General features: G+C 39.4%; 2 protein-coding genes across 8 annotated transcripts in view; both read right to left on the bottom strand.

Moving 5' to 3' along the window:
• Nucleotides 1–19,763, bottom strand: part of RABGAP1L (RAB GTPase activating protein 1 like) — a 230,906-nt gene that overhangs the window by 139,239 nt on the left and 71,904 nt on the right. The gene's annotated exons all lie outside the window — the stretch shown is intronic.
• GPR52 (G protein-coupled receptor 52) lies at nt 8,236–18,847 on the bottom strand. Of its 5 annotated transcripts, none has more exons than XR_002466846.3 (2): nt 17,786–18,847; nt 8,236–16,043 (listed from the first exon to the last, which is right to left on the bottom strand). XR_002466846.3 is itself a non-coding variant. In XM_021546024.4 (2 exons), the coding sequence occupies exon 2, from the start codon at nt 16,737–16,739 to the stop codon at nt 15,654–15,656; it is 1,086 nt and encodes a 361-aa protein (XP_021401699.1). In that variant the 5' UTR covers nt 16,740–16,931; nt 18,596–18,824; the 3' UTR covers nt 8,236–15,653. The 5 variants fall into 5 exon arrangements, 3 of the variants coding, with proteins under 3 accessions (XP_021401699.1, XP_085442778.1, XP_031361367.1); XM_021546024.4 differs by having other exon boundaries at nt 8,236–16,931; nt 18,596–18,824; XM_085586652.1 differs by having other exon boundaries at nt 8,236–16,931; nt 18,031–18,823.

Raw genomic sequence — 19,763 nt, 5'->3', positions numbered from 1 at the left:
ACATCACTACAGCAATCACAGATGTCTCTATTCACAGTAAAAATATCTTTTCTCAGCTCTCTATTTTGAATAAAACATCATGAGTTACACTGCAAACAGTGCTTCAAAGCCTTACATTTATTTACAGTCAGTAATTCATCCCCATCCACATTCTCCATAAACACACTACCAGTACAATTTATTGCTCATGTAATCTTCCCATAAGCAATGCTACAACAATCCCATAAACCACTGATTTAAGCCTCCATAACCACATCCATGTAAGTATTAGAATTCTTCTGCTATTTTACTCAGGCTTTAGAAAGTTATATGTAGTGGTGAACTAGTATTTCCTGCACTAACAACCTAGATGCTTACTAGAATTTTACTGCCCTGACCATATAGTTTGGATATTATTCACATCCTCTTATCCACCTAGAAATGCCATAATCACGATTAAGTAACTCTACATGGAAGCCTGGGAAGAGTGGTTAAGTTGGTATCAAACAGTTCATTTTTCACAGTAGAATATTTCTTTTATCATGGCACCAGAATGACACTCAGTTCAGCCAGAGCATCCAATTAGTTGCCTCTGCCAGAGGCTGCAGCATCCCTCAGATTTTAGAACACTGGCTTTAACAAAAGGAATTGCTGAACACTTTCCTGCTTTACACAAAATTTACAGAGGCCCATTCTGAAGCTTGCTGACTCCCCAGGATATGAGTTTTTCACACCACTCTTCTGATTCTTCAGATTATTTTTATGGGGATAAGCTTGCCACTAATGTTAGTGTAAGATATTTTTTTACTGGTTTTTGTGGCAAGGTATTTTTGGGGTCGATCTGTAGAAAATGAAGCCTCATCAGAAGCAGAAGTTTTCTTCACACTTTGAGGCAGAAGATTTCCAAACTCTGGAAATCAGTCTGTCTGGTTATCCTGAGAAATGCACTGACAGCTTTCCTGGGAAATCCTCTGCTAAGCTTTCAGTTTTACAGAATTATACAGTCAATCAGATTGGAACAGACTTCCAGGATCATTGAGTACAACCTATGACCAATCCCCACTTTGTCAACCAGCCTAGAGCACCGAGTGCCACATTCAGCTGTTCCTTGAACACCTCCAGGAATGGGACTCCATTGGGCAGCCCGTTCCAATGGCTGAGCACTGCTACCATGAAGAAATTCCTTCTCATGTCCAACCTGAACCTCTCCTGGCTCAGCCTGAGGCTGTGTCCTCTTGTCCCATGCCCCACAAGCTAGAAAAAGAACAGTACTAGTTCTAGCAAAGCCCTTCTTCACACAGTCCCATAAAAGCTTGGAATTGTGTGATTGCGGGGGACAACATTAAGAAGTGGAATTCTAAAGCTTTTTCTTTTTTTTTAATGTATTATTAATTTCAATGACTTTACATACCTGGCCCACTAAAGACATTGGTTCATTCCTTAGACAAGGGATGTTGCTGATCTCTCTGGTGCAGTCTTGCCTCACACCAAGAATTCCCAGGGACTGAGCAAACAAGGTGTTCCCAAACACTGTTTTTCAGCTGATGTTTTTCTAACCCTGTTTTACAGCTATTATTGCTCAAATCAAGACAGCACATACAAATGTAACAGTAACAGTTTTCTAAGAAAACTCTTATTTCTAACAGAACTCTTTTGTTACATAAACAGTGGAATTGGAAAAAAAAACCCAACACAGTGAAAGAATAGATGTTTTCTGCAACTGCTTCTTGACATTAACAAGAAGATAAAAAGAAATCTCTACTGAATAATGGAAAAAGACAGAAGAAAAACTGCTGCCTGTTCCAGTCAAGCAGAACTGTGATTTATTCCTACCCACTTCTTACCTCCTGTTTTATTTCTTATACCAATCTCATATCTAAGAGATGAAGAACAGTGTAAGTCACCCACCCTATCACCCAACCTGGACATTGGACAAAGTGGGACTGCTGAGATTAGGAGCACAGCCACCTTAAAAAATAAGTGTAATGGAAACACAGCCCAGCAAGACCAAGCCCTCCATGAAGGTGCAATGGGTGCCAGCAATGGCAAACACAGGCTCCAGTATTTGTTTCGTTTGACTTCATTTATCCCCATATTGTTCAACCTTTCTCCCATGTTCTTGATCCAGTTAAAATCTCTCTTTTGGAGTAGAACTCCGAGTCTTGGAAATAGTTTTTGTTGATCAAAATCCCTCTTGGTTTGCAACTGCTTTATATTAATTGTTCATGGCATGGAGACTTGCAGTTCCCAATTTAAACTAAAAAGTAGAAAATGTGCTATTTGACACCTTGTTAGGAGGAACCACCTAAGCACACCTTTGAAAAGAATTCAAACTTCCATTTGTTTCAGACCCCTCTTCCAACAGCTCTTCCTCACTTCCACTCATTCTGCTTGCACCCACAATGCTCTCAGGACAACACAGACAAGCCTGAAAAATCCTGGCTGCAACTACATGGACAAGGGAGAATCAGAAAAAGAGAAGGATGACAAAATAAAAAGAATTTAAAATATATATATAAATGAATGAAAAATAGGAGGAATGAAAACAACCCATTACATTTAACTGGTAACAGTATTCCTGTCAGTAGTGCAACCATCAGGTCCAGGGAGACAACATAACAATCAAAAAGTGGATTTAAATAACTGCAATCCCTCTCTCGGCTAAAAACTAGTTTTTCTTTTTTATTACTTAAATAAATAATCAAATTTCAGATCTCAGTAAGTTTACAGACTATCTGTAAAGATTATTTACTTGTTTTAGTATGAAATCCACAGTTGCTGAGTCACCTGTATGAGATTTTGGGTTGCTCAGCAATCCTGAGAAATCAGGCCAGGTCTATTTATAGGACCTTCAAGTGAGCTTTTGGGAATTTTACTTTAAATCCCAGGTATCCCAGAGCTGTTCTGTCTCTGCTACACCTCAGAAAGAGTTCATAATACCCAAAGCTCTAAAAGCCATGAGATACAATTTTTGTCTCCAAAAGCCCTAGCTATTCTTGATTATTTATTGCCGCTCTAAGAGCCATTTGAGAATGACCTTTAAATTTCAAGATCTTTTCCTGTGGGTATTTACCTTATAATACTGGACTTTGAAAAAGGAGCAGGGAGGTTACTGATGTGCCAGGAATAGGGAACCTCTGAGAGGCAAACAAGAACCATCAGGAAGTGCAAAACTGGTTAGAATCCACCTGGATCAGCTTTTGGTCACATCTTAATAAATGAGGGGGCAGGGAGAAGGTAGATTTATCTTAGATATATTACAGGATAGAGAATTTATTCCTGAAATATGAAAAAAATATTAGTTGAAGTTTAAACAATATTAAGAGAATATAAGCTTAAGAGTCTGAGAAGGTGCCAGAAGAGATTGAATTTAGATCACCAGATATTTTCTTCAAGATAAAAGTAACGATGCACAACCAGGAGAAAAAGTGGTTGTTTGAAACCACCAAAAAACACATAGTTTTTTTCTTAAGTAATTTTTAGTAATAAAATTTAGGAACTAAAAAAGCAACAAGATTTTCTAAGTAGTTTTCCCCTTCACAGGTCTAAAACATTTATTTTCATAGAAAAAAAGAGAAAACTATAGAAATCAAACCCAGTGAAAGTGAATGTAACTAAGTTGCTTTGCTTTTCTTTCATGCTCTGCCCTATCGAGAGAAATAAATTAGCTAATCAGAAATGTAAAAACAATTGCTTCAGAAGTTAATATTTGATAATAATACAAAGAAACACCCCCACAATGAGGTGAAGATTTTAGGCAAAATATTCTGACCACACTTCAAACTTACACCTTACACTTACACAGCTTCCCACACTGGCTGAAGGGAATGAATGCTTTGCAGTCTCACTGATTAAAATCCATGTTGTCATTGGAGGGGTCAGTGCTGGTGGAAGGATTGCTCTGCTTGTGCTTTGTTCTGTTTGCTCCAAGGTGTCGGTGACAGCGACTGGAGGAGTTCCAGTCCCAGCCTGGAGCTCATTCCACGCTCCCAGATGGGATCCCTGCATGTGACAGGCTGAGGAGGAAGGACATTCTCTTCACCCCAGCTCAGAATGGATTTGTACCTTTTCCTATACACTTACATATACTTACCTATACCTATATAAATATATATATAGGTATAAGTGTGTGTACATACATATATATATATAAGTACACTTATACATACCTTACCTATATCCTATGCTTACCTCCTAACATTTACCTAACAATGAAATGAGTGTGAATTGAACACTGCCTATTTTTACAGCCTTCCACTACATATTTGAACAATATTTCTTGTTTTAAAAACAAGAGATCAAGCCAAAACCAAAAAGACAAAAAGTGCCCTTTCTATCAGTGTTGAAAGCAAGTTTTCAATCATGCTGGTTTATCAAAACTACTCATCTGTTAGGAGAAGTAAACAACTGGGTCTGTGTTCAATGTTAGTGACATTCTTCTATATGTAACAACTAAAATAATTATAAACATTATGAACATGTATTTTTATTAAGCTTCAGAGCAAAGATTACACTACCAATCTTCTGAACCAGGCCTAAAAAATGGAAGTTACCAAACCAGGATCCAATTCCATGGCACAAAATATTGAATGCCATTCTAAATCTAACTGTGAATTCACCAAACTCCAAGAAGAATGGAATCTAAATATAACACAATATATGCTAATATTGCCCTAATTTTGAAAGGAGATGATTAATAAGAAAGCAGGTCAACTCAAACACTGCCAGAGATGCTGCTACAAAGAACCAAAAGAAGTTAAGAGTCTGAATCAAGATAAATCATTCTGTCCAGGTCTAACAGCAAAAGCCACAACCTGAACTTGATTTAAATGTATGAGGATATTTTGTTGTGGACAACTAAGACAGAAGAATAAAAAACTGAAGTGTGGCTAACAACCTTCTGTTATGCAGAAAGTTCTCACAGGATGAAAAAAGGCTTCTTGCAGCAGCAGCCAAGGAAAAAAAAATCTAACAAAAGTTCTACAACCATAAAACAGGTACAGAACAGTTTTCTGGTTTTAATATTACAGTCCTATAGAAAAGAAGTTTTTTCATAAAAAGTCCCCCCCCCACACACTCCCTATAGCAGTAGAGATTCCAGCTCTAATTTTGAATTTGAAAATGGTCCATCAGACAAACTGGACAGTAACAGCTGACAGCAACAAAAGTGAGACTGAATCTTTCATCTAGTCATGGAATGGCTTAATGCCTTTCATATGGTCATGTTTCACTTCAAGGAAAAATGGCAACATCCTGTTAAATTTTAAAAAAATCAAAGCAATGCAGTTGTGGGGAGAGGAAGACTTGACAAGAACCTAAAATAAAATTTAGCCAAACTCTTCAGAGACACAAAGTAGAGCTACAAAGTTTTTAAAAGTATAACTCAAAGATATTATTTGATCTGTTCTGTGTTTACCACACCAATCTATATTTAAAGGGTTTTTTTTTACTAATGTGAAATACTACAGCATAATATTCCTAGAACTAGTCTTTTTACATGCATGAAAAAATAAAGCTGCTTTCAAATGCTGCCCGTCAATTCACTCATTGCAAAAACACAGACAATGTGAAGTGCAATGTGGCAAAGCAGAGCTAAGTGCTTTCTCTCTTTCCTCTTTCACAGTCTATGATTTTTTAGCAGAGATGAGAAATGGGATTTTTGGTACATATGTTAACATATTGTCTCCAGCCGAGCACACGAGCACAGATGCACATTTGTTTCATTAGCAATGCTCCTGCTCCACTCCAGGCTGCTGGGCAGGAGATCTAGTGAGTCACGGATGTAGCTGCAAAAAAATCAGGAGTTTAGGGCTTGCCATATCACTTTTAGGCTGAATATGCAAACCTGAGTGAAAGTTCCTTAAAATTCCAAGGTTCCCCCGAGGGAATGGGAATTTTCTTGCAGCAGGAATGAAGGGTGAGTATAACTTAGTTATATTCACCTGTGCTAGTTTGATTTCTGTAAAAATGTACATAACTAACAACAGTAACAGAAAATTACACTTAAAAGCTGCAGAACTGCTTTTGGATAAAAATACTGCCAAGTTTTGATGATTTCTGGATTGCAAACATTGTTAGGAGACATATTAGAAATGCCTGCCAGTGCCCACACCTTCCTTTTTCAGTATTTTAAACTGGCAGTGGCAACAATATTTCCAAAACAGTAACAAAAAAAACCCCACAGCATAATCCAAATATCCACCTGAAATTTCAAATTTTCTGTACAAGCACCTTTCTTTTCAAATAATAATTACTCTATAAGAAAAAAAAAAAAGAAAATACTCATGACCTTGATGGATTCTGCAAGCACGATGAGAAATTGCATTCTATGAAAATGAAAAAGACAAACTCAGTCATGAAAATAACTTAAACACTGACGTCCAAAACTGAAATTTTGCCTGACATTTTCCCAGCTTTTCCACAACATGAAGAAGAGTAATTCAACCTAGCCTGAAGGTGCAAGAGTACATGGAGCTGCAAAACAGGAAAACAAATTGGAGCAGAGAGACTCCACTTCATGATTTAGGCACTCAAATCTAGCAAAGGATGGACCAAGAATGCACCTTAAAAAAAAAAAAAAATCACATTTTATTCACAGAACATAACTATCAATACTGACTTTAAAAGGAAATCAGAAAATGTCATTAGGGGCAAACCTATGTTAACTGATCAATTTTGAAATGAAAGAGTAAGATGGAACAGCCTTCCTCTCTAAAAAACTAGCAAGGATATATAGTTTAGGAGATTTGCTGACAGGCAGAGCTGTTTCCAATTCTATAAATACATAAGTGACAGTTCTTTCCAGATCTAGTTTGAGTTCTGCTTTTATTTCTCGATAGATAACACATCATTTCAGAAAACAGATAACATTCTGCTGATGAGGAGTGGGACAATGTTGTTGGACTGGATCCTCATCATGGCTCATTAGGGTATTTGCCTCAACTTAGCTGTCCTTCATTATTAACCTTGGGGACTGCAGGAATAATTGAGAAAATACCAGTTAGTTGTTGGGAACTGTAAACTTATGTGTCGTCAGCCACAACGGGCTGTCAGGGCAAAGAGATTTTACCAAGGATTTTTTTATTCCTACTTAAACACAACATAGCAGTCCCTGCCTTTTCTTCTTCCTGCAGGTTTGGCACAAGTTTCCAGAGGCTGAAGGGCAGGACTTGCTGGACTTCTGCTGAACCAGCTGCAGCCTGGGTTGGGGCACTCGACTTACCCCATGGCGAGTCAGCAACCCTGCTGGGGCAGCATCCCTTTGGCTCCCAAAAAGTTCTGCTATTTACACAGGGTCAAAAAGCACTTTCTGCTACGACTGCCTGTAAAATAGCTTAGCTCTAACCTACTATAATTTTTTTTTCAAGTATATCCCTAAATACTTGATCTCTGAAGTAGCAACAGTCCCCTTCATAACTGCTTTCTTGGGGTTTTTCCAAAAGGGATTTTACTTCTGTGGCAAGAAAAGATGGAGACAGCTGATGATAGTGACACTTTCCTCACTGCCACCTTACATACACACATACAAAGACACACCCCTCCCTAAACCCTCTGGAATTTTTAACCCACTTCATATTTTACCACCCAGAGAGTTTTTGGTCAATGTATCCCATGATTCACTAAACACAGAGTTCATTTTCATAGTGATATCTGCTTTTTTTTTTTTTTTTTTCCTGGTTATCATTTTGGTTTTTTTTTTAAACAGTGGGTAATTACACCCAGTTCCCCCCCAGGACAGTCCCAACCTCACAGATTTCTCAAACTCCCCTGTATCTTAATCCTCTTTTCTAAGATGGAAATTCCTAGAGACTCTAACTCTCCCTTTGCCATTCCTAAGAATTCCTTCCAGCTGTGCTACCATGGACTAGTTACAGCTGGGATTCAAGATCTAGGCACAGCATGGTGATGGTAGAGATGATTTCCAGTAATCTTATTATTATTTTTATAATTACTAATATCTCAGCACTTTTTGGTAAGACATGGCTCCTTAAACCATCTCTACAAGGTGATGTACAGAAACCCAAAACTGCCTCACAGAAAGCAGATTCAATTCATTTTATCATTGTATGAAAAGCCAAGACCTATTTTTCTTCAGAACTAATATTTACATTTTATCTCCCCCAAGAAATCAAAACAAAATACCAGCAGGTATTCCTCACATAAAACACATTTCAAATGTCCCTATACCATTGTAAAGAATTTTCATCTTGGTATAATTTATTTTTAAACAAAATTAATACCATTATTACAAGAGCACTTTGTTATGATTTTTATTTTCAAATTACAGGCATTTCTAATGCAACAAATTTCATAAAATAAGATGATCACTGAAGTCCAATTGTATCTATGACCAACCACCACAGACATACTTTTCCCAAAAACAGGTGGGGAAGTGGACAGAACTTCCAGCAGCATTTAAGTGATAACCTTCCTGTTCCACCATTAGAACCAGAGGAAATACAACAGAGAGATAAATTATCTCCATAAACCCCATCCAAAACACTGATTCACCACCAAAATAGTTTCTTTAGTTAGCAACATTTACAAACAAAATCAGAGGCAAATGTTCCAGCCCAACAGAGGATGTTAGAGAACTTATCTGTCACTGATGCTCTTGCCAGGACACTGAAATTGGGGGAACAGCAAACCTCCTTTCAGACACAATGAAAAGCAGCCTGAGTACATTTCAGACTGGATGCAGCCCCCTTCAAGGACATGACCTTTCCAATACTCCATAAAGTTTTTACAGGAGTCAAGTGAAGAACACAGCTACAAACCAGCAAAACTGGATTGAAAACTCAAATTTAAAATTGAACTTCAGAAACCCAAAAGCCAGAGATCAAATTAAGCACAGCTAGAAAATAGAAATAATGAATTGGTTAGAAACTCCCAAAGAAAGAGGTCACAGAAAATGTGTGAATCCTGAGTTGAAAAATCAAAAATCTTGAACATAATTTCATTAGGAGAGCATGTAGTTCTGCTCACATGTGTTAGATTTCTTTCTTTTCTGTAAGGCAACATGATATAATTGCCTGGACAATATCAAATATCCAGTATTACAGGGAAAGTAGTTTTGGATCAACATCTTGCATTTACAGCCTGTGTTTACCATCTTGGCTTTGGTAATTTCAGCACACACTTAGAACTTATCTAATTTGAGCCACAAAGTGGTCCCCAAAGCCCCTGACATGCAGGAAAAGCAGCCACTGAAACCTTGCTATTATATGACCATTTACAATCTTTTTGTACATGCAGCTGCATTAAAATTCCCTATAAAAATTGCAGTGCCTGAAAAATCTGCTGATTATAATAAAATCCTAATATGAAGATCTTTTTGGCATGTTGAGGGCAGAGAAGAAAACCAGACTACTCTGTTCTTGACCTGGTAACAACTCATTATTCACAGCATATAGATATTTTTTTAATTACAACTAATTTTGTTACTGTTAAAAACTCTGATAACCACAGCTCTGAAAAAGTCTTGCTGAGGCAGTTTAAAGCATTATTGCCTCCAGCTGTCTCTCACCCCATTCTGTAGAGGATGACAGGCACATGCATAAGTTCAGCCCCACACACAGTACCCAAAAATGGGTTTGTGCAGAGCTGCAAATGACCCCAAACAGCCAAGATACAAGGAGGTTTACCCAGTGTCTTTCCTAAAGCAGAACAAATCTATTCTATCACAGAAAACAGCATTTGTCCATTCACAATTCTAAATTTAGCTGCTCCACAAGGGCAAGGACTTCTCAATAATATCTGTACAAGCATAAACAACACTGGAGAGATGATACAAGGACTGGAAAGCCTTACCTGGGACAGGTATTTGAAGATGTTACTGCCTAAAGTGTATGAAATTTGAAGTAGAACATATTTTCACAAGTAACTTGGGATCCTCTGTTATACTTGCCCAAACTACTACCCCGTCCCTCATTTAAATATCTCATAAAATAGATTTTTTCCATGATGAGAAGAATTTGTGCTTACTGAAATAATATCTAGAAGAAGGAAAAAAAAAAGACATTTCATTTAAAGATAACAAAGAACAATGCTGTCAAGTGCAGAAGTGCCCTCAGATGATGACACTGACATCTCTGAGCTTCCCCTTCTCAAAAGCTTGGTGTTTGTCTCTTTTTCCAACACTGCCAGCTGTCAGTTTTAGATTGTGAGCTTTGAGGCAGGGATGAACATTGCACAGGAAAAAAAAAACAAACTTTTCCCTGGTAATTACTGCACTTAGAAAAGTTTCATTTTGCTCCCAGTCACCTTTTTTTTTTCTCATTTTAACACAGCAGTTAAAATGAAACCCTGCAGCCCTGCTGTCACAGTCTGCTCCAGAGGGTTGAGGCTGGCAGCAGGCAGTGTAAGACTGGGATAAAGTCCCAAAGATTTTATTGCCTGAAATTACTTCTCCTGGCCACCCATCAGTGCAGCTGAAAACACTAAGATTCCTTATATTCATCCTACCTTTCATAGTACTTGCAAAAAGGAGGAGTCTAAAGAAATTATGGATGCAAAAATGAGGGGTTTTCAGTATTTTCCCAGAGCTGTGCTGGGGCATGGAGCCATTAACAGCTTCTTCTCCATTCACATCCTACTCCTTTAGCACTTACAGCTCATGGAGCTCAGGGGATTGTCCTGGGGACAAGGGATAGGGAAAGGAATAATTTCTTTACAGAATGACTAGAAAAATCCGTGTGTAGGAAGCTCCTCTTAAATACCCTTCTACATTGCTTTCATGCCATCAACAATAATGGCGTAGGCTTTGGCTAAAAATGCTGAGATCTAGGTATAAAGTCAGTACGTAATTAGAAAAAATTTGTATATGTCTATGTAAAATGAGGGGGGAAATCAGGTTTACTTGAAGTCTGTATTTGGTTTAGCAAAAGACATATAATCTTTGGGAAGTGCTTCCTTTAAGCAATGTTCCAGGCAATGCTGCAAATGACAGGAAAGCACCACCTCAGTGATGCTGCCATTTTTTGAAAGATATGTTAATTAATTGGTTAACAAACCAGTGTTTGGTTTGGCCACTCAAATGACATACATGAATATTTTCAGAGAAAAATACCCAAAGAAATCAACCAAATTCAGCTCTTCAGGGGGAAGATGCATCGTTCTATCCATAAGAAAAAGAGCCAGAGGGAACAGGGAGAAGGGATGAAGTCAATGGCTTAAACTCCTCCTTTTGGTGACAGGGACAGTAAAAGTGAAAGATCTGCAAATCAGCTGGTCCTGGTGGATGGCTGGGGAGGCCACTGCCACCTTCAGTGACATTCCTCCCCCACAGCAACACCAGCCTGCAGAAACCCTGGCACTGCTCCCTGGCACACTCAGCTCCAGGACCCTGGTGCTGCCCAGCGTGCTGCAACTGAGCTGGAAGGCTGCTAAAGAAAGGGATAAATAAAGGGACACTCCCACCCTGGGAACAGCTCAGAGATACAGATTCCCAACACCAACTTTCAAAAAGAAAGAATCTGTGTATTTATCTTGTTAGCTACAACTGTAATATGGAAAGGTAAAACAGCTCCACGTTGAAATAAAATAGCTATTGAAATAACTCATTGTTAAATCTCGATTTCTAATATTGACTGCTAAGTTCATTTACCCATAAAAGGACATTTTACTGCTTTTGCTGAGTGTAAAACTAAGTGTACTCAAGGATATTTCATTGCCAAACACTAATGAATGAAAATTAATTATAAAACCAATAAACCCATTATTTTTAAAAGGTCTTACTAAACTACCTGTGAAAGGCAGGTCAATAAAGCAAATTTTCCCAGCTTTTCAACAGAGGAAGCACAAAGACTGCACAAAAATAAAACTTGCATAGTACTTCATGCTTTAGCAAGTACAATTACAAAATGGATTCTTAAGCAGAAACGGAAGAATATCTTACTATGAGACAATAAGTAAACCTTAGAAGATAGCAATGTGTGTTTTTCATCACTACAGTTCTCTTTCCTGTTAAAGAATAGCACTTAAAGAAAAAATGTACTTAGCCAGAAAATAAGGGAGCACACAGAATGTGGTGAAGAAAAAATACTTCTCTGGTAGTTTTTTTTTTTGCTGCCATTACACAGTTTTTTGGACTTTTCCTTAGGCTGCAGACATGAGGTTCCAAAAATGGTAAGGTAATTGACCTTGACATTGCCCCTGGTATGCTGCAAATATAAGTATTCCAGAGAAATGTAAAAGCAAAACATAATCTACCTGCCTAAAGGAGTTTATTGTGTGTATATATATATATATATATATATATATACACACATATATGTATCTATGTGTACATATATGTATATCTGCTTTGCTTATCTATCAAGCATATAGCTTTATTTTTTTTTTTGTTTAGTATTTTAGATCTGTTTCCTTTTTATTACCTGTATTATCAACAATGGTTTTTTTCACATCAACTTCTCTTGACAGTGTCTGGTCTCCTATTTACCAGGTATTTCATAAATCATAAAGACCTTCAGGCACATGAAAGCGGGAGCCAGCTTTAAAAGTAACATTATTTAATCAGGTATATATGCAACTTTATATAATGACAGAACAAAAATCAAAAGTGAAAGATTGGTGACTGGATTTTCTATGACTTTTTAAATCCATTAAAATGCCCAGCCTTCTAATTCTGGAAGAGAATTCAGCACCAGCTGGAATCCTCAGACAGTATTAGTAAACAGTAACAAAACGTCCCTCAAATAAAAATTTTAAATCATGAGTTTAGAAAACACTTCCATAAAATGAAACACACATACTAAATTTAAAGATTCATGTGACTGACCAGGTCAAATCCTGTCACCTGGGAAACAAAGAAGAAAAGCAATACTTAAATTTGCTGAGGATGTTTTGCTTGACAGATTCCAGGAGACTTACAGAGAATGGGGTGAGATGTGACTTTACAGCAGCTGAAATTCAGAGTCCAGGGAAGCAAATTAGTTTTCCTACACCGACAACATGAAGCCAGTGTTCAATAAACCAAAAACTTTAAAAAGGAGGTGAAGAACCTTGGAACCTACAAGTTGGTTCCAGGGTATTGGATTTCTCTTAGCTTCTCTCCCTCCAAGCACAGCCTGAGGAAAAAGGAAATCTAATTCCACCCAATAAATCCACATACTAAACATGATGGCAAAGAGGAACACATTGCTGACAGTGCCCCTCAGGGTGAGCAAACTTTGTGGTGCAGCCGCTGAGGCCAAGCCCTACCCCTGCCCCACCATTTTCAGGCAATAAAACTTCAAGTGGCTGTAAATAAACTGCACTTGCTGAGGTCACACTAACAGGGTTCAACTGAGCCACAACTGAGCCAAATGAGTTTGCTCAGGTGTTTGACACATCTGGAGTTACAGCACCACAGCCACAACACATCTGCTACCCACAGCCTGAGTTCAGTAAATGTCAGTTTGACTTTAAGCACCTGCTAGAACTTTTCTTGGATTCCAGAAGGTCCCACAGAAACCAGAAAGGCTAATGAAAATCAGAAGCTTTGAGTGGCCAGCTCTGGAGCACAGATATAACGTGACTTTACTAGTAAGAAACCAGCCCTGTGAAATGTGAGAAACAAGATATTTCATTGCTCCTTGTCTAAGCCTTGCTTGCTAAGGGCCTATTCAGCAGGGAAAAAATGATAAACAAATGACAAAACGAAATGAATCCAAGTCATGTTTGTACGAAGAGTTGGGGTTACACAACCATACAGAGCAGCAGTGAGCCAAAAGAGCCTCTTGAAATAAACATGAACTTGTCAAAAGAAGGCAGCAAATACATTCCTGGAGACATGGAGCATTACAAGATCCATGCAAAGGATACTAATTTTTCCCTAATGTCTGTGAGAGTTGGGTGTCAGCAACAGCTCAGCTCGAGGAATGTTTCAAGCCACGTTTTAATCTACTTTGAAGACGTGCAATGCCAGGAACCAGAATATGAACATTTTAGACATAAGAAAGCAGCTCTGAAATTTGGATTTGAAATTGTTCACTCGAGTCCTAACCCAAAAGGACTTTCCCAGGGAACAGAGGGACTATCAGGGAACTAACGCCAAGGCTGAATTTTATTGACATAATACTACTTTATTCCATTGTTTCAACTTTCTTACAGGCTTAAAAAAAATGTATAGGGGTTCAGAACCACCTCAACAGAACAAGGAATACAGAATTAAGGGAGCTCTAGAGTAAACCACAAGTGTGCACACGTGGTCAGCTTTCATTACAAAAAGTAATAGGCACAATCTTTACATACGCGTTTTGGTGAAAGAAGGAGTAATAGTGCAGTGTTAAAAGGCACCAACAATCAATAATTGGGCCTTTTTTTTAAAAGCCAATAACCATCTAAGGAAATTACATTTGGTTCAAAGTTATAATTTAAATATTGTATTGACTGGCATGCATCTGAACCCCTGGCAATTTATTACACAAACCTTATGTGTGCCCTGGCAAAATCAAAAAGATTTCATCAGTGCACTTGAAAGTCAGTTCAGTACAAAAGGACATACCAAAGCTTTTGGCCTGTATTTAATACCAAATTGTCTTGTTTACCTCCTCTGAGAGCACTTGTCTAACAAAGAGCTGCACAGAAGTATTTCTCCTAAAGCAAGTGTAAATTTTTTGATCCTGTAGCATTGACCTACTCCATGTGCTATGAAAAACATTAGGCACAGACCACAATTTACGTTTTCTCTTAAAAAAATACAGTATGTGCAAGTGAGGTTCACACAACAGACTGACAGCTACAACAGTAAGCTCTTTAGATTTCCCAAAGAAAAGGGTCAGTTATTTTTAATTTTCTAAGTAGTGCTGCACACTTCTGTGTGCCACTATCATATCTGCATTAGGAGCACCTGTGGAAGCAGTAAGGAAAAACTTCAGTACACCCTAATGGACATGATATTAACACTGTGTGCTGATTGAAATGGGTCAGTCTCCAGGAGACTGGAGAAATCATTGTACATGGGCAGCTGCAGCCAGCCAGGGAGGGCCACTGCTTCCTGCAGAAAGAATGGTTTGGAACCCAGGTAACCTCACAGGTGCCCTCAAACTCACCCACGTGCATACAATGGAATAGAGGGATGCACAGCATGGGAAAAAAGGGGAAATGAGAGGGAGAGCTTCTGTGCAAGTTGTACCACAAGGTGCCAGTTTATCCCACAGCATCGTGCCCAGGGTAGGGTTTATGCACTGCAGATTTTCTGTACAACTGAAAATTGTACAATATATGAGCAAAGATAGAGCTGATTATTACCTGCAGTATTTACTACAGTCCTCAAGTATATAATTTACAGATAGCTGCATACTGTGGTGTTGATTGCTTCCTCTTAAATGCATTAAAAATCTGAAGGCTACAGTATACTCTGACAAAGACAACTTGTCTACCAGGGGAAAATGTAAGATAGTAACTAATTTGTTTTATGAGGAACCTCCTCTGATGTGCTAGTTACTTCATGCCCTTCAGAAGATTTTTTGTTCTGACTTTCTTCATCACCTCTGTTGAATTACTCTCCTGAAAATTTCACAGGAGTTCAGTGGCCCTTCTTACAGCTGCCTTTGCTTTTTTCCAGGATCCCTTTTAAATTCACTCTAACGCCACAGCAAGCTGTTCAAGTAAACATTTCCCTCTGGCAAGTTTCCAGATACCACAAATATTATCAAAACTCAGCATTTGATTACATGCACCAGTTTTCTTTAAATGGAGCAGGAATTAGCCCGTTTTCTTGGCTTAGGGTCCCGTACATCCCTGTCTTTTGAACACACACAAGATGAACATATTGTCTCTGACAGTCTCCGTAGTCCCAGCCTGAAAACGCTGTTGGAGAGGCTATATATCACACAGTTGCAGAAACTATTGCTTATAGCAAGCCACGTAGTTAAGAAGGAGAGTGCTGGGTTTTCCAACACCCTAGAGCTTTCCAGCAGAAAGTATATGATATAAGGGAGCCAGAGCACGTAGAACACGCTGGTTATCCGGAACAGAACCGTGGCATAGCGGCGGTCGGGGCTGTGCCCAGCCTCCCCAGCAGCATCCCCTTCGTGGTTGGGAAATCGAGCTCTCCGATCACTGATCTCTTTGGTGTGCTGCCGGCAAATTTTAAAGATGTGGAAATAGGTGAAACATATGACAAAGGCAGCAGGAGCGTATAGTAAGCACACAATAAAGCCAGTAAAGTAGGCATTAGTTAGCCAGGAGGTAGCACACCATTCAAAAATATCTCCATGGTAACCAGGTTTTCCCCAACCGAAAAAAGAAGGCAAAAAGATCAGGCAAGAGTATATCCAGATCAGACTGATGCAGATTCTCAAGCGACAAGGTGTGACCAGTTGGTTATAGGAGAGAGGCTTTGTTATAGCGAGATAGCGATCCACACTGATGCAAGCAAGACATGCCATAGATACGCTTTTGAGCACAGAGATGATGTATCCAAAAACTTGACAAGTCAAGGACTCGTGAACACCTGTTGAGTAGTGGAGCAGTGACAAAGTAGGAACCAAGCAGCTGACTCCGACAAAAAGATCAGCATAGGCCATGGTCTGAATAAAACAGCTGGTGGTGTAATGATGCAGGAGTGGAGCACAGTGGAAAACAAATATCACAGTTAAGTTACCCGCAATAATTAAAAACGTTAGCAAGACAATAACGACTGTCTCAAGGATACAGATGTCAACTGCATTGTAGTGACCAAATCCAAGAGGGCAGGAGAGGTGCTCAGATATGTTCATAACACTACTGCTCATATTCAGAGTCCTCCATTCAATCCATCGGGACTGGTTCATGTTTTGTGCTTAGGGAACAGTGCAATCTGAGCCTTAGTGAGCAGGTGACCTGCTGAACAGCAGCTAAACTCTGCTTCAGCGCCTCACGGTCTCTCTTTGCAGACACTGCCAGTGCTTACATGGGAGAGGATTAGAGTCCCATAGCTGTTGATGCCTCCTCAGCATCAGTGCATCACCTCTGGCACACCTTGGCTTTAAGGAAAGAACGAAAGAAAGAAAGAGAGAAAGAAAAGAAAAACAAAAGCCAGAAAGAGAAAGGCCACTGATCAGCTCCTCCAGTGCTCTTGACCCATCTTTAGCAAACACAAGGCACTTCTAAAACAAACAGAAATAAAAACTGACAAAAGAGACACATTCATTTACCAGGGAAGGAGGGGAGGGAAATCTCTGAATTATTTTCCTGAGAAAGTCCTTTACTTTGGAATATACTGGGGAGAGGAAGGGAAGGAGGAACCTCAGTACAGCTCAGGTTTCCTGGACCAGGCAGTTACTGGAGATAATCTTTATGTCTTAGTTTAAATCACAGACTGGAGATTAGAGGAAAAAGTTCATCCTCTAATGCTGTCTTTTCTTGTTCAATTCTAAAGATGGTACTCCATCTTATCCATGCTATTCATTGGAAAGGTAAACATTTTTGTCAAGGTTAATTCCAATAGACTCACCACTATTTGTGTATGAACAATGAATTTTATTTAGGGGGAGAGAGGTGGGGGATGAAGGAGATTTGTCCTTTGGCTCCCAAGAAAGAAAGCATACATCTCGCATACAATGAGGAAGATCATGTCTATTCATTTAAAAATGAAAATAATTTAAAAATAAATTTTGGAGACTCGTGTCAATATTTACAGTTCCTTTAAACAGTTATAGTCCATTATAATTATGAATGCCAGAATCATATTTCAGTGTGTCCCCATAGACAAAATAAATCCTCTTGAATTTAATTTCAGCAATGGCAATTTAAAAGAATCATCTTTAGAAACTCTGCCATATCTACTACAGTGGATCAGTACCCAGGAGTTCATAGGTATATCCATGATATTGCTCACCTCTGTAGCAACAACTGAATCATTTCACAAAACCCCACAGAACGAGCTCAGAAACTTCCATCTGCATTCTGCTGGGAAGCTAATGAAATGCTGATTTGACTAGAAAAGCTGCCATTGTTTACTAGTCCATTATTCTGTTGCTCAGCTTCATCTTCTCAGGGGTTTAAGGTTTCTGAATTTATTAGATAATCTGCATAATAAATAGTTGCTTTAAAAAAATTGTTCTTGTACTTGCAGGACATTACCTTGTTCATTTTATTCACAGCTATGGAGAGAGAAAACGTTGAAAGAAAGCATCTTCTGTGTTCAGTTTTAAGTAAATGCTTGATTAGTTCAGGAATCATTAGGCAGGTAATTAAATGTATACAATCTTGTTTTTTGAAAGGTCCCTAAAGCGTTAAAACCATCATTAATCCTAGAGTTCCTGAGACTAGAAGACCAGCAGTGAAAATTAATGAATCCATATAAAATCATCTCCAAGGTCATTCAGCTGGCATTTGCTTTAAGTCTCTTTAAAAGTACCAGGATCTCTCTGAGGTTTCTGATAGTCCTTGCCGTGTCTTCAGGAGGAATTTCAGATACTAGAAAAGCCAAATGTTCAATTCTGTCGCAGCACTTTGAGAGAAAGCATTCTTTTTGGAGTTAATTTCCTGTCGTGCACCGCCACGCTGTACAGAAAAGTCCTTTCAGATTTTATAACATCCCCGAATATTTCCGCCTGTTTGCTCCCTTTGTCTATAAGCAACAGAGCACGTATAAAACCACTCGTTTCTCCAATTCCCTGCTAAAGCAATAGAGAAGCTTTCTCACCTACGCGCATCCTCAGCAGCCGCTATGTCCAATACTTGCCAGGGAGTCAGTCCTGTTACCGCGGTGCGGCTGGAGCGGCTGCCGCTGCCTCCCTGCTCCCCCCGTGCGATGATTGCCTGCACCTGAGCCCGCTGCTCCTCCTCCTCCTCCTCCTCCTCCTCCTCCCCGCCGCAGCCCGCGGGGCGCTGGAGCGCTGCGGCCGCTCCCCTGCTCCCGGCCCGTCCAACGCCCCGGGAGCGGCCCCGGCAGCGGCCCCGGCAGCGGCCCCGGCAGCGGCCCCGGCAGCGGCCCCGGCAGCGGCCCCGGCAGCGGCCCCGGCAGCGGCCCCGGCAGCGGCCCCGGGGCCACCGAGCCGGGCACCCGCGGCCGCTGCCTCAGGAGGAAGCCAGCACATCGCTCCTAGAGAGATGTGCGTGCATCATCCAGACATAACCTAATAAACTACTGTCATCGCCCCACTGAAACTGTTTGCTAAAACGCGTTATTTAAAAGAATCGTCCCACGGTATTAATTGTGCGCTCACCTTTCAAGGATCACCTGCTGAGGTTTAGCTTGGTAAAATAGCTGCTGCGGTGCCACACAAATTTTTTAGTCTTCCTTAAAAGGCAGAATTATAGTCCCCTTTTTAATTACATCCCAAATTAATTACTTCCAAACTATGCTACAAAACTCATCTGTACCGATTTTTGATACTATTTCAGTATTGCCAGTACCTCAATAGCTTCAATATCAGTTTAAATACAAATACTTGCAACACATTATTTTCCTAAATGAGCCAATTAACTCAGCTCTACTCCTGCAAACAGATGCAGCTATTCCCTGATTAAGAACTCAAAACTTTTGGTTACTACATGCTTCCTAAAAATAAATCCAGTCACAGAAGTACAAACATCAAAGTTATTTTACAGACACTCCATGCATCCTTAGACACTGAAACAGCAAATTTAGATACCAAAACACCAACCACAGAACAGCATTTGGGCTATTAACCAGCAGAAGACATGTCTTGGGAGGCTTTAACCAACCAAGTCATTAGCAACTACAGTGATTTAAGTCCTTCTAGCTCCATGGCAAACCAAAGGCAAAATTTTAATAAGCTGCTCCTGAGTTAACATCTTGTATTTCGAGTATTGCCTGGAGCAAATGTCCAAGTCTGAATGACAAGTCT

Source organism: Lonchura striata, chromosome 8, assembly GCF_050655825.1.
Source record: "Lonchura striata isolate lonStrDom1 chromosome 8, ASM5065582v1, whole genome shotgun sequence".
Classification (NCBI taxonomy): Eukaryota; Metazoa; Chordata; class Aves; order Passeriformes; family Estrildidae; genus Lonchura; species Lonchura striata.
Note: the sequence above shows the minus strand (reverse complement) of the source record. Positions and strands in the feature narration are given on the sequence as shown.